The 15,184-nt window shown below is 47.6% G+C and overlaps 1 protein-coding gene across 1 annotated transcript; it reads right to left on the reverse strand.

The window, feature by feature from the left end:
• Positions 1 to 923: 923 nt before the first annotated feature.
• PLA2G2F (phospholipase A2 group IIF) lies at positions 924 to 13,851 on the reverse strand. Its single transcript, XM_043999123.1, has 5 exons — positions 13,718 to 13,851; positions 12,851 to 12,903; positions 5,489 to 5,633; positions 2,396 to 2,508; positions 924 to 1,135 (listed from the first exon to the last, which is right to left on the reverse strand). Exons 1-5 carry the CDS (start codon positions 13,849 to 13,851, stop codon positions 924 to 926), a joined length of 657 nt encoding a protein of 218 aa, XP_043855058.1.
• Positions 13,852 to 15,184: the final 1,333 nt, after the last annotated feature.

Here is a 15,184-nt window from a genome sequence, read left to right on the forward strand (position 1 = left end):
ATCAAAGGGATCTTCAGAAGTCATCTAATTTAACTTTCCCATTTTACAGATGAGAAAACTGTGGCCCAGAGAAGTTCACTGATTTCTCCAAGGTCACACAGTAATAAGCAGCAAGGGTGAGATTTAAACCTAAGGTTTTGGGGGGTTTGTTTGGTTTTTTACCACAAATCTACTGCTCTTTTGAATGTGTCATTGTGTCAGCTGGGGCAGGAAGAAAGGGAGAAAGATGACCAATGTCTGGGTGGGAATGTCACAGGTTAGAGGCATCCTTAGGTAGATCGATGAGTGGGTGTGTTGATATGTGGGCTGAGGTAGGGTGCTAAGGGACAAGGTTCAGAGGAGAGGAGAAAGACTGAAGGACTGATTAGGCAGGATCATAAGAAAACCTAGATGATAAGAAACCTGATGGTAAATGTGCCTAGACTGTGTGAGCTAGGGCCAGAGGTCAGAGGTCAGTGGGATGGTGGCTGATAGCTAGAGCACGTAGGGCAGGGGTAGGGCAAGTAGGTCCTACCCTTAAAAGGCCCTGAAATCAGCCAAGGCCCCAAAAGCCCCAAGGACACAAGATGTCAAGGGACCATGAACAGGGGCCAAGAGGGGGCCAGGTGAACCTAGATAAGATCGACAGGCCCAGAAAGGAGTCAAACCTGTTCTGTTTGTCTTTTAACTTTTCCTGTGGCCTCTGGACCCCAAGGTCTGGGTCATGGAGAGCCCTCCCAGGGCCCTGCCTGGCACATAAGTGCCCAGGACACCCCTGTGCCTACATTTCTTCTTGGCCCTTTCTTGCTGGGCCCACTTTCCCCTGACGTGCTCTGTCTCAGCTCACACCCCAAGACCAGTATGCCAGGAAGGCACCAGGACTGAGGATCAGGCCCCTCCCCAGGCCTAGCTTTCTCCCTGGGGATCAGGGGAGGGGACATTGCTTAGGTAGGTGGAGGTGGCGTCTTAGGGATGTGTTTACACTCAATCTCCACTGGCAGAGGGTCGTAGATGCTGCAGGATGGAGTGTTTCCCTTGCAGTAGATGTTGAGGTAATTGCGGAATTCCTCATGGTAGATTTGGTTGTTGAGGCACAAGACGACACTCTTGTCACATTCACAGGTCTGCTTGTCACACTCTGTCTCATTCTTATCACCTGTGGGGCAGAGGCAATGGACTTGGGGCTAGCACCTGGGGTGTGGAGGGAACCTGAGAATTATAGAGGGTCAGGGCTAGAACACAGGATGTCAGAACTGGGAGGAGCCTTAGAACATGGAATGTCAGGGCTGGAAGGGCCCTGAGAACACAGGATGTCAGAGCTGGGAGGGCCCTTAGAACACACAATATCAGAGATTGGAGGTATTGTAAAGGTTATCTAGACAGATCCTTCATTTTACATGAAAGGAACTGAGGCCCAGGGAAAGAATTGACTCATCCAGGAAGTGAGGGAGCAGGTGCTTGAACACAGCACTTATTTGTATCTTTCCCCTTCCCCACCCCTCCTTGAGGGCAGTAACCAGTATGCCTTTTTGTCTTTGCAGCTCCCCCACCTTCTGAAGTTTCAGGCTCATAATAAGCATTTGACAGATGATGGTATAGAGAATCTCTCATCAATACAGATCAATAACTCGCTATAATTTATAGTCTCAGGGAGTTACCAAGGGTTTTGAAAGATTAAATGACTTGCCCAGGGTAACGCAGCCATGAGATCCTGGGTCTTCCCAACTCCCGGGCTAGCCCTTTCTCCACTAGCCATGACCCCTTACTTTCATTATCAAGCTGACTTATTGTAGACTGACCCCTGGGGTGGTTTGGTGCTGGGTATAGGCTAGGGGGAAGAGCTAGGTGGATAGAGTGGGTAAAGTGCCAGATTTGGAGTCAGGAAGACCTGGGTTCAAATCCTACCTCAGACACTTAATAGTTGTATGATCCTGGATGAGTCTCTTAACCTTTGTCTGCTTCAGTTTCCTCATGGGAGTGATAATAAGAGCATATCTGCCTCTCCAGGTTGTTGTGAGGAACAAATGAAATAACATTTGCAGGGAGCAGCTAGGTGGCACAGTGTATAAAGCACCAGCCCTGGATTCAGGAGAACTTGAGTTCAAATCCAGCCTCAGATACCTGACACTTACTAGCTGTGTGACCCTGGGCAAGTCACTTAACCCTCATTGCCCCACTAAAACAAAACAAAACAAAACAAAAAAATAACATTTGCAAGTACTTTGCAGACTCTGAAGGACTCTGGAAATAACTGCTAGCATCACCATCATTGTTATTGTTATTATTATTCTACCTTGTCTGATCCTGGGAAGTATAGAACTCGGGGAAGTCTCCTCTCATCAGCCCCCATCCTGAAGGCTCAGGCCAGCAGGAGGTGGTTGCCCCACACCCACCCTCCAGAGGAAGCCAGACTCACTGCAGGTGATGGCCTGGGTCTCGTTGTCGATGGAAAATTCGTATCGATCAAGAAAGGGGTGGCAGCCCTGGTCAAACAGCTTCTGGTAGCAACAGTCGTGGGCATGACAGCACCTGGGATGGGGGCGAGGAGGTGGACAGAGGAACAAAGTGACCACAGCAAGGCCTCCTTGGTTCCCACCCACCTTCCCATAGAGTCCTAAGTTCATAGATAGAGCTGGAAGGAGCCTTAGGGGTCATCAACTCTGGTTCTCCCATTTCACAGATGAGGACACTGAGGCCCAAAGAGGGGCCGTGACATTCAAAGTCACTTAAAAGTAATTCAGCATCAACAGGAGGCAACACAAGTACAGTGGAAAGAGCAGGAGCTCTGAAGTCTGAAGCCCGGTGTTCAAATCCTGCCTCTGACACTACCTGTGAGACCTTGGGCAAGTCATTTAGCCTCCATCAAATGAAAAGAGTTGGAGAAGGCCAATGATAGACAGTGTTTGACATCACATGATAGGCGGGGCCTCCAGGAGCTGCATGGGAGGTATGCTTTCAGAAGTGGCTAGTGTGTGAACTTGTTTTGGTTTTGACAATGCTTTTTTATTATAAGGTAAAGGCTTTTGTTTTGTTTTGTTTTTAATTGAGGGGGGAGGCAGGCAAGGATTTGGGAGGAAGAGACTTGTAATAGGAATGCAAAAAATGGGAAAGGAAAGAAACAAGAGTGTCCCTATAGCACTTCTTTTTTAAATGCCCAAAAGAAAACCGAAGGACAATTTATTGTATTCTTTAAAAAATGTGTGCTCAATGTAACAGACTTTCTGTCCCAGCCTCCTCTTCTGTTCTTCTGTGCATATGGAAATACTTGTGCCTGGTGGCTTTTGTCACATATGAAACAACTAAAAATGGAAATTAGAGGGAAAGGGAGGGGTTGGCCTCTGAGGCCTGTTCTGGTTCTCCATCTGAGAGCCACTGAAGGAGGGGCTCAAAGGGTTATTCTGCCCATTTCAAAGAAGAGCACCCTGAGGCCTATAGAGACCCTGCCCCTGGTCACACAAATAAGTGACAGAGCTGAGATTTGAACTTGGGTTCAAATCCGCTGCTCCACTCTGCCCTCCTCTTGGAGTGAAGAACATGGTTCAAATCCTGTCTCTAGCACCCAGTACGGTACTCCACACAGAATTTTTTTTTTTTTTAGTGAGGCAATTGGGGTTAAGTGACTTGCCCAGGGTCACACAGCTAGTGAGTGTTAAGTGTCTGAGGCCAGACCTGAACTCAGGTACTCCTGACTCCAGGGCCGGTGCTTTACCACTGCGCCATCTAGCTGCCCCCCACACAGAATTTTGTTCGGTTGTTTTTCAGTCATGGCCGGTCCTTAAATGACCCCCATTTGGGTTTGGTTTGGTTTTGATTTTTGGCAAAGATCCTGGACCACTTTGCCATTTCCTTCTCCAGCTCATTTTACAGATGAGGAAACTGAGGGAAACAGGGTTAAGTGACTTGCCCAGGGTCACACAGCTAGTAAATGTCTGAAGCTGGATTTGAACTCAGGAAGATGAGTCTCTCTGACTCCAGGCCCAGCACTCTACCCAGAATAGGCCTTTAATAAATGCTTGGAACTAGTCTCAGAACTAGCATCTGAATCCACATCTCCTCCCTCCTACTACAACGGATTTTCCTCCAGGCACCTCCCCGACCTCTTCCCATTCCTGGATCCCTATCCCTCCCCCTTAATACTGGCTTGATGTGAAACCAGGAGAGGGAGGTCAGGGTTCAGGCAAGGACCATGTGATTTTAACAGTATGAGCAAGGAGCCTGGGTCGCCTTCAGTCAACAAGACGGTCCCCACCGACACTGTGCAGAACCCCGGGAGAGGTCCTACATGTAAGGAATAAAAGAGCCCTGCAGTCGTAGAGCTGGTAGGAGAGGGAAGAGGGCTAAGAGGAAGAAGGCCGGGGCAGCTAGGTGGCGCAGTGGATAGAGTACCAGCCCTGGAGTCAGGAGGACCTGAGTTCAAATCTGACCTCAGACACTTAACACTTACTAGCTGTGTGACCCTGGGCAAGTCATTTAACCCCCATTGCCTATCTAAAAAAAAAAAAAAAAGAGGAAGAAGGCCTAGTGGAACACAATGGTCTCTGGGAGCCAGGTTAAGGGGTATGGGATGAGCATGCAGGCATGCAAGAAAGATGTCCCCCAATCCTTCTGGTAAGCAGAGCAGTCTGTGTTTACACTTCCACCTAGGCAAGAGCTGGGGAGAATACAGAAGGAGTGGGGCACTGGGTCTTTGTTCTTGGGGAGATCCTACTGTGGCCAGGAAGGAGACACAGTCCCTGCTGTCAGGAAGGCCCCAGGCTGAGAGGAGAGGCACAGTCCCCAGCCTCTGGAAGTGCCCAGAGTTTTTCTTAGCTCTAGTCACATCCTATCATGGTTTCTGGGGTCTGCCCTGGGCACATATTCTAAGAATGACCTTGAAAAATGACCCATTCATTGGGGCAACTAGGTGGTACAGTGGATAGAGCACCGGCCCTGGAGTCAGGAGGACCTGAGTTCAAATCTGGCCTCAGACACTTAACACTTACTAGCTGTGTGACCCTGGGCAAGTCACTTAATCCCAATTGCCTTACCAAAAAAAAAAAAAGAAAGAAAGAAAGAAAAATGACCTATACAGAGATGAGAAACCAGGATGATGAGGTGACCATAAGATGTGAGGAATGGCTGAGGGAACTGAGAAGGCTCAGGGAGGATAAGACAGCTGTTTTCAGGAATCTGAAAGACTGTATTGGGGGCAGCTAGGTGGCGCAATGGATAGAGCACTAGCCCTGGATTCAGGAGGACCTGAGTTCAAATCTTGCCTCAGACACTTAACACTTACTGGCTGTGTGACTTTAGGCAAATCACTTAACTCCAATTGCCTCACTAAAAAAAAAAAAAAAAAGACTGTGTTAGGGAGGCTCCTGATTAATGGGGGAGACTACCCATCTGAGCCCCGGTGGGGAGCTTGCCCAGCCATGAGGATCAGTACCCACGGAGAACCAGAAGCTTGGCTCTATCATCAGTGTGCTCCAGGGGGACGAACCCTGGGCCCTGGGGAGCAGAGGGAACTTACCAGTCCACTTCGTCCATGGGCAGACCCCGGCCACCTAGGCCACAGTAGCAGCCGTAGCCCACAAAAGAGAGGATGGCGCTCCTCCCTGTAATGGTCTCTACCATCGATTTCAAGTTCAGCAGGCCTCCATGGACCATGGGCAAAACTGAAAAAGAGGCCAAGGGGTCAGGTATTGATTTCTGTTGCTTAATTGTTATTATAAGGGAGAATTCTACTGGGGGGCAGGGGTGGAGAGGAGTCATCAGGAACTGATGGATTATAAAAATAAGAAAAGAGAATCAATGAAACATTTTAGAGAGAGAGAAAAGACCAGGGTACCCCACAGGTCTTCTAGCAGCATCACAGAGTATAGGTACAGAGATGTAGCAGTCACCGAGTCAGCTGACCTCCTCTCCTCCCCCATCAACTGCCATCACCAGAGCTCTGGGCTCTCTCCTGGGCATGTGAGCCAAATGATCTGATGTCCTGTTCTCTTCCTCCCAATAAGTCACCTGCATAGCCACCCACATGGGCCAGGCTTCCTGAGGGCAGCAGCAAGGGTTTTACTAGAGGTCTGAAGGCAGAAAAGGAAACCAGGGACAGTGGAAAGAGCACAGGATTTGAAATGAGAGGTCTTGGGTTCAAATCCCACCTCCTGAGCTTTCATTTCCATCTCTATCCAATGGGGGGGTTGGATTAGATGACCACTAAGGTCCTTTCCAACTCTAAATCATCCAATCATTGACTGGAGCTCACCTCAAATCAACTCATACAATCAGATACCAAATCTTCTTGGATCTAACTCCTCGGTTCTCACATCTGTCCCTTCCTCTCAACTCACGCAGCCACTACCCCAGGTCAAGAGAATATAACCTCGGGGCAGCTAGGTGGCACAGTGGATAAAGCACCAGCTCTGGATTCAGGAGGATCTGAGTTCAAATCTGGCCTCAGACACTTGACACTTACTAGCTGTGTGACCTTGGGCAAGTCACTTAACCCCCATTGCCCCACAAAATGTTTTTTAAAAACCCCCCAAAACAAGGAGAATATAACCTCTGACCTAGATTGTTGCAATAGCCCAGGCTGAATTGGTCTTTCTCCCTTCCAGTCCTTCCTCCATGCTCTCGTCCTCAACAATCTCTTCCTTCTTCTCTGGGCCCATATTTGACTCTCGGGACTTCTTTATCATGTTCCAGCAGCCTTCTCGCTCTGCAAGATCCCTCCGCCCCATCAGCTCCTTCCTCTGATTGGTCATTTCCTCCTGAAACCTCTATTTTAAGGAAGGGCCCACTCACCCCTTCATTCCCCTCTGGGTCCCACTCCTGACACTCTGGGTTTCTTTCTCCACTCTATGTGGGTAATTCTCCCGTCCCCCGCTTTCAATTTCATTGTCTTGTACGCTCTTTCCCCATTAGAATGTAAGCTTCTTGAGGGCAGGGATGGTCTTTCTTTTTGTACCCCCAGTTATCAGCACAATGCCTGGCACATAACCAGTGTTTAATTAATGTTTGTTGACTTGCTTTGACTCTAGTAGATTCCTATTGACCAAAGGATCAAATATTGGTTCAGGAGGACCTGAGTTCAAATCTGGTCTCATACACTCGACCCTGAACAACTCACTTAGCCTCTGTCAACCTCAGATTCCGCATCTGTAAAATGAGAATAATAGTAGCACCTGTCTCCCACAGTTGTGACGAGGATCCAGTGAGATAACCATTGGAAAGCACCTGGCCCGTCACACTATGGAAATATTAGTTATCATTTTTGTATTATTTCATTTTTGTTTTAACCTTTTAAATGTTCTATTTGGGGAGTTATAATATACATCATTATTACTACAATTATATGAGTATATGACTCATAAATAAGTAAATATACCATAATACCATGATGGTGATATGGGTCTAGGGTAACTCACAGGTGTTCTCCTTGAAAAGCTAAACTGAAGGATGGACACACCTAAAAAGTAGGGGGAGATAAGTGGTGCCCGGGACAAAGATAGCTCCAAAAGTCAGGACCACCACCCCTCATTCGAGCTTTTCCCACCCCACCCCCAAAGGGAACTTTCCATTGTCAGGTGGTCACCCCGTCTATCCTCTATAAAAGCTTTGGCCTTCCTTCCATTCAGGAAGGAGTATGTTGCTTGTGTGCCAACAGCTGTAATTCTTTACAGAGGAATACTTAAGGACCCCAACCACGTAACTTCCCCTGTGAGATGGGGATGCATGTTCAAAGTTTTTTTAACTACTGGGCATTGGCGATCAAAATTCAGAAGCCCTCCTCTCTAGATCTTAGCTTCTTTATATATATATATATATATATATGTATGTATGTATGTATGTATGTATGTATGTATACATATATATTTTAAATTTTAGTGAGGCAATTGGGGTTAAGTGACTTGCCCAGGGTCACACAGCTAGTAAGTGTTAAGTGTCTGAGGCTGGATTTGAACTCAGGTCCTCCTGAATCCAGAACCTGTGCTCTATCCACTGTGCCACCCAGCTGCCCCTAGTTAATAAAGTCTTATTGCTTCTGGCTTTATGAGTTCTTAACCCTTTGTCTCCTTAAATTTCTATTCCAGGGGATCTCTTACTTCTTCACTATATTCATAGAATAAAAAGTTCTCAGTGTTGGAAAGAACCTCAGAGGCCAAATTGCCCATCATTTACTGGAACAATCCTTAAAGGGAAGCTGGATGGAGTCATAGAGAAAGCTGGAAGTCAAAGCTGGCTTTCAACTCCAGCTCGGCCACTTACTACCTGTCTAACTATGGGCAAATCACTTCTCTGGGTCTCAGTTTCATCTATACAATGAGGACATTGGACTGGATGACTTCTAAGGTCCCTTCTACCTCTTGATCTATGATCCCATAAATGATTCCTTTTGTCTTTCTCTGACTAGTCAGTATTTACCTAAGAGGCTGGGTGGCACAGGGGATAGACGCCCGGCCTGAAGTCAGGAGGACTTGAGTTCAAATCTGAGCTCAGACATTTCCTAGCTGTGTGACCCTGGGCAAGTCATTTAACCCTGTTTGCCTCTGTTTCCTCAATTGTAAAATGAGCTGGAGAAGGAAATGTCAAACCCTTCCAGTATCTTTTGCCAAGAAAACCTCAAATGAGGTCACAGAGAATCTGACACAACTGAACAACAACAAAAGCATATTACCTGACAATTCATAAATGCTAGTTGACCAACTGACTACAATTCTGCTACAACACACCCAACAAATAGTTATCTAACCTTGATTTAATGCCTTCAGTGCCCCCAGTGCAACCCACACTACTTTAAAGCTCTGAGGAATTGCTAGAAACTTCTGAGGAAGTTTGGTAGGAAGTTTCTCCTTACACTGAGGCTAAATCTGCCTGTCTGTGGCATCCACCCCTTGCTCTTAGTCTGATGCCCAGGGCGAGGGAAAGTCAGTCTGCCCTCACTCCCACAAGAAAGCTGTTTAAATACTAACTAATATGTTCTCTTCACCAGGCTGAAAATTTCTTGCTCCTTCTTTGTTGTTCAGTCATTTTTTAATTGTGTCCAACTCTTCGTAACCCCATTTGAGGTTTTCTTGGAAAAGTTACTGGAGGGGCAGCTAGGTGGCACAGTGGATAAAGCACCGGCCCTGGATTCAGAAGGACCTGAGTTAAAATTCGGCCTCAGACACTTGACACTTACTAGCTGTGTGACCCTGGGCAAGTCACTTAACTCCAATTGCCTCACCCCCCAAAAAAAGTTACTGGAGTGGTTTACTATTTCCTCCTCCGGTTAATTTTACAGATGAGGAAACTGAGGCAAACGGTTAATTGACTTGCCCAGGTCACACAGTTAGTAAGTGTCTGAGACCAGATTTGAACTCATGAAGATGAGTCTTCCTGACCTCAGGCTGGTCGCTCTACGCACTATGGCACCCCCTATCTCCCCCCTTGATCCTTCTACCAGTCCTCATAGAGAATATTCCCTGTTCTGGTCACTGTGACTCCCAAAGCTTCCTCACTCTCTGGGTCTGTTCCCAACTCTCTCTACTTCTTTCTCACCCTGGAAAATCCCTCTTCCCCTAAAGCCCCTTACTTCCTCCTGGCACCTCCATTTTAAGGAAGGACCCCAATGCAGCTAGGTTCCTTCCCTCACACAATAGTCTACATTGCCTGACCAGAGCAGGAGATAGCAGGACCCTCTCACTCATGGAAACTCCAGACTGGCTCTAAGCTCTTCCAACCTAGTTTGGTCAGTCAGGCAATAAGCACTTACTATATCCTAAGCACTGAGACTTCAAGGAAAGCCAGAGTTCATCATTTAATGGAGAAGACAACATGTAAACAAGTAGATTCTCCTCTGACCACTGGTATCCCCCAGACCCAGCCTTACCTCTGTGCCTGCCTCTACCCTTTGCTCCCAGCTCTGCCTCTATTCTTCTCATTCTAGCTAACAGTAATAATAAGAATAACTATATTAACTATGTACACACATATATCCACTGCATCTGAGTAATGCAGGAAGCAACGTATTATCGGTGGAAAGCATTTACTAAATAATAATTTAAATCACGGGCGGCTAGGTGGTGCAGTGGATCGTGCACTGAGCCTAGAGTTAGGAAGACCTGAGTTCAAATCTGACCTTCAATGCTTACTAGCTTGTGTGACCCTGGGCAAGTCACTTAATCCTTTTTGCCTCAGTTTCCTCATCTATAAAACAAGTTGGAGAAGGAAATGGAAAACCACTCCAGTTTCTCCACCAAGAAAATCCCAAATGGGGTCACAGAGAGTTGGACATAATGAAACAACTGAACAACAACAAGAAAATGAGCTGGAGAAGGAAATGGCTGAGCACTCCAGTATCTTTGACAAGAAATCCCTAAATGGGGTCATGAAGAGTCTGCCAACTGAAACAATTGAACAATATCATGCTTTAAGATTTGTAAAGTACTTGACAAATATTATCTCATTTGATCTTCAAAACAACCCTGGGAGGTAGGTGTTATTAATACCTCCATTTTACAGTTAAGGAAACTGAGGCAGCCAGAGAATAAATGACTGACCCAGAGGCACAGAGCTTGTAAGTATCTAAGACTGAATTTGAACTCAGGTCTTCCTGACTCCAAGTCCAGAGCTCTGTCCACTAGGCCATTTAGCTGTTCTTCCTTCACCTCTGACCCTCCACACTGGTGGAACCCAGGCTGACTCATTGCTGGATCATGTAGAAACAACCACTGAAGTCATTTTGACTCTCACCTAGCCTGGTATAATAGCTTCACAAACGATCTCCCTGCCTCTTCTCCCCTTTCTGTTCCATTGTTTTCATAGTTGCTAAAATAATCTTCCTAAAATTTTCTTGGCTAAGTAATTCCCCAGCTTAAAAACTTTGCTAGTTCCCTATTGAGGAAAAAGTACAAACTCTTTAGCCTAGCATCAAAATACCTCCCCAGTGTTGCCTCCAACTTATGTCTCTAGGTCTACTTCACAGTACTCCTTTTCCTTTGTTCTATAACCCAGCCAAATTCGCCCACTATTTGTTTCATAATCCAATAGACTGGAAGATCTTCTGGGGCAGGGATTGTTTTGGTTTTGTTTCTGCAACACCAGGTCCAAATACAATACTGGGCACACACTCGGTGCTTAATACATTTTTTTTTTTTGGTGGGGCAATGAGGGTTAAGTGTCTGAGGCTAGATTTGAACTCAGGTCCTCCTGAATCCAGGGTTGGTGCTCTATCTACTGCGCCACCTAGCTGCCCCCTGCTTAACCCATTTTTGCTAAGTTGAATGGAATTACATGTTGCCTTCTGCAATAACTAGTCACTCCGGGCCCTTTGCCTGATCGGGAGGTGCTCCCTCTTCTCTCGGCCCTTCAGACATCTTCCCTTTCCCCCGAAGCCTTTTGCTCACATGCTACCTTCTCCCTGGAGCTTTCCCTGACCACCTCCACTAGGCCGGAATTCTCTCTCCCTCTTCGATTTCCACTAGAATGTTTTGTCTGTATCCTTGCCAGCTGCCCCAGACCAACCAGCATTTATTGTTGTTTAGTCATGTCTAACTCTTCATGACCCTGTGGAACATCCATCACATGCCAACACAGTCCATAGGGTTTTCTTGGCAAGGATAACACAGCGGTTTGACATTTCCTTCTCCATTAGATTAAGGCAAATAGAAGTTAAGTGACTTTCCCAGAGTCATATTCCTAGTAAGTGCCTGAGGCCAGATTTGAATTCAGGTCTTCCTGAACCCCAAATGGGATCACAAAGATTTGCACAGAAATGAAATGACTGAACAGCAACAACAACAACTTCCTGACTCCAGGCCCAACCCTCCATCCACTAAATCACCTGCCTGCCCACCTACTGCCTATGAGACCTTGAACAAGTCATTCATCCCCTCCTGATTCTCCTTTCTTCTTCTATAAAATTAGAGGGTTGGTCTAATTGATGTCTAAATTACCTTACACTTCCAGATCCATAAACATTAAGAAAAGCAACAATGTCCAGATCTGAGGCAAAATAAGGGAGATTTGGGGCCCTGCTCCCCTCCCAGACAGGCAGCCTGAGATCTCTATTGGTTCCCCCAACCCAGAGGGCCTAGAGAACAGCCTCCTGGCTGTCCCCCAAGTCATAGGCACAAATCTCATAGGCCGGGTGCTCACGAAGTAGCCCTACCTAAGAGCTCACAGATTCCTGGGTGTACTGAGCCTCTCTCTCCTTCCATCCTGCCATTGCACAGTCTCTCCCAGACACTACCTACACAAGTTCATAGCGTCAGACATATAGAGATCATTTAGTCCAGCCCTCCCACTTTACAGATGAGGAAACTAAGACTCAGACAGGTTCAGTAGCAGAGCCAGGATTTGAACCCAGGTCCTCTGACTCTGAAGTCAGTACTTTTTTCCAATGCCCTGTACTCCTCCTCCCCACCCAGTCCCAAGGCCCAAGGCCAACTCCTCCAGTTTGGGCAGGTCCTCCCCACATAACCACCCGTTCCTCACAGAGGACCACAACTTCTGCCATGGTGAATTTGGGCATGTCATTTAACCTCTCTTTCTTCCCTTACTTTCTCAGAAACTACCCCCCTGTTCTGCCCCCAACCCCTCCCCAGGCCCTGCTGGGGTCATTGCTTGGTCTCCAGCAACTTAAGGGCAGCCAGGGAGTGCATGGGCACAGGAGACGCACCATAAATATCACCTTTTAATGAGGCTTGCTCAACTCCCGGGGCCCTGACAGGCTCAGGCCTCATAAATGCCTGGTGATGGGTCCCCGGTGTTTGTACACAGGCGGTCTGGGGTTAAACAAGCCTGCAAGGAAGGAGGAAGCAGGTGACAAGAGGGCACCTGAGGACAAAGCAGAGAGGACCAGGGGGGAGGGGCTCCTCCAGGAGCCCCCAGGGAAGGAGCCCTTACTCACCACTGCCTGCTAGAATGGTGATGGTGAATAACTTCCTGATGCCCGGGATGGACCTAGGAGACAGAGAAGCCAACATTCTCCATCAGTTTCCCTTCTACCTTTAAGCCACATGCTCGGACCTGCTGCAACCTGTCAGGCCCTGGCTTTGGGTTCCCATAAACACCTGTTAGATGATGTGGCTTCCCCAGCTTCCCTCCCTTCAGCCCCCACCAATGGCTGTTATTAACACTTGGCAGCAGGAAAAAGGTGGCAAGCACCCAACTTTTTCACTGTGTCCTCCCCCCACCCCGAGGCAGAAGGGATCTGTTAGCCCCTTGCTCCTAGGATCCATGAGGACTCAAAGGGTGATCAGAGCCACAGCTGGGGGGAGGAGGGCCCATGGAGACATGGGGAGCAGCCCCAAACCAAGCCTGGAAATCCTGGCATTCAGAGCTAGGAAGGATGTTCGGGGCTGTTCCAGTGCAATCCACTCATGTTACAATGGAAGAAACTGAGGCCCAGATTAACAATAGGGCTTGGCCAAGGTTGTACAAGCACGAAAAGCAGAACCCAAGGATTCTGACTCCAAATATGGGGCTTAATTATGACGGGGGTCTGGAGACCAGCTCGGCTATGGTCTTCCTATTGGACCCTAACCTTTCTGGAACTTGATTCTCCCCTCCATAAAACCAAAATGGTGGGAGCAGGACTGGATTAGACAATCTCTAACCTTTTCTATGAGTCCAGGGAATTTCTCAGTTCAGGGTTTGGAGAACCAGAGGTCCCCTTCTCTGGAAAACACTAATAAGTAGACAAAGCCCACCCTCCTTTCCTAAGGATGCTTCTAAGATGGGACCTTCTTCTCTCCCCTGAGGGCCTAGAACTTACCTGGTGGCATTCCACAAAAAAGTGGCCCTGGAGAAGAATAGTCCAGTCTGCTCCACTGATGTCTTCCAGGATAAGGATCTAACCGGCCCCTTCTTCCTGAACTCTTTGGGGTTGACCTGAGCCCCATCTTCCATCTTCTGAAGTCTGAGGGGCCAACAACATAGGGTTCGCTCTGTCCACAACGCACAGGGAAGGCTCCAGGGAAGAGACCCCAGCTTCACTCTACCTCCCACAGTAGTGAGAGGCAACCCCAGAACAATGACCAGGTGCCCAAAGCAATAGGGTGACACACACCCTGCTCCTCCTCCTCCTCCTCCTTCTTCCTGGGAAGGAGAAGCACCACCCACACCTAGCTAGGGAATCCCCACCCACATCTGGCTAAGCCACGGTGCCCATGTAGCAGGTATAAACTCCCCTGCTCCCCCTGGCAAGGTTGGACCCCCTCCAAAGTCAATGGGGTTCATATTTCTAGGGCTGGACAAGATCCAGAGGCCTTTGAGTCCACCATATTCCCTGAGAAGTCTGGCAAGATAGGGATAGGGTGAGGGGAAGGGAATGGTGTTGTTTGCCCCTCTGAACAGTAGCTCTGAGCTTCTGCACACTCTGGTCAGTGGCCAGACTGCCCAGGGATAGATCTGGCCTGAGCATTCTACTTTGGTGTCTGACGGCATCTCTGGGTACAACTTGTGGGAAAGACAGGTCTGGATACATATCACAGGGTTCTGGAGTTGGAAGGAACCTTAGAAACCACCTGGTCCATTTGACAGGGAGAAACTGAGGGTTAAAAGGGAAGTCACCCCCAGCTAGATCACAGGACAACCAAACCTCGTTTCTAGTCACTTCAATTCAGTAGCATCTGCTATGTGCAAGGCTTTGTTGCTAGGGATCTCCAGGATCAAATATAAAGTTATTTATTTGGCATTTAAAGCTCTTTACAATATGTCCCCTTATGACCTTCACAGTTTTCATATGCTTCCCTCCCATCTAGGAATGCTATGTCTAACTACATTGGCCACCAGAGTCCTTCTCTCTTTACACGGACTGCTCCCCATATCTGGAACACTCTCCTATCTCACCTCTGCCTCCTGGCTCCCATAGGTGATTGCAGTGAACTGCATTAGGGTCAACCAAAAGGCATTTCTTTTTGTTTGTTTGTTTGTTTTTGGGAGGGGTTTTTTTGTTTGTTTGGTTGGTTGGTTTTGTTGCTGTTGTTGTTTTTTGTGAGGCAGTTGGGGTTAAGTGGCTTGCCCAGGGTCACACAGCTAGTAAGTGTTAAGTGTCTGAGGCCAGATTTGAACTCAGGTCCCCCTGAATCCAGGGCTGGTGCTCTATCCACTGTGCCACCTACCTGCCCCCAAAAGGCATTTTTTAAGCCCAATCTAGAGTAACCAGGTGTTTGATAAACCCAAAGATCTCAATTACTGGGGCAAGAACCATTCCACAAACTGTTGGGAAGACTGGAAAGTA

The sequence above is a fragment of the Dromiciops gliroides genome, chromosome 3 (assembly GCF_019393635.1).
Source record: "Dromiciops gliroides isolate mDroGli1 chromosome 3, mDroGli1.pri, whole genome shotgun sequence".
Lineage (NCBI taxonomy): Eukaryota > Metazoa > Chordata > Mammalia > Microbiotheria > Microbiotheriidae > Dromiciops > Dromiciops gliroides.

Coding starts and splice junctions, on each gene's coding strand:
- PLA2G2F (XM_043999123.1), bottom strand. CDS start 13,851: ATGGAAGATGGGGCTCAGGTCAACCCCAAAGAGTTCAGGAAGAAGGGG. Junction 5,634..12,850: donor CACCATTCTAGCAGGCAGTG/GTGAGTAAGGGC, acceptor CCTCTTTTTCAG/TTTTGCCCATGGTCCATGGA. Junction 2,509..5,488: donor CCCATGGACGAAGTGGACTG/GTAAGTTCCCTC, acceptor CCCCCATCCCAG/GTGCTGTCATGCCCACGACT.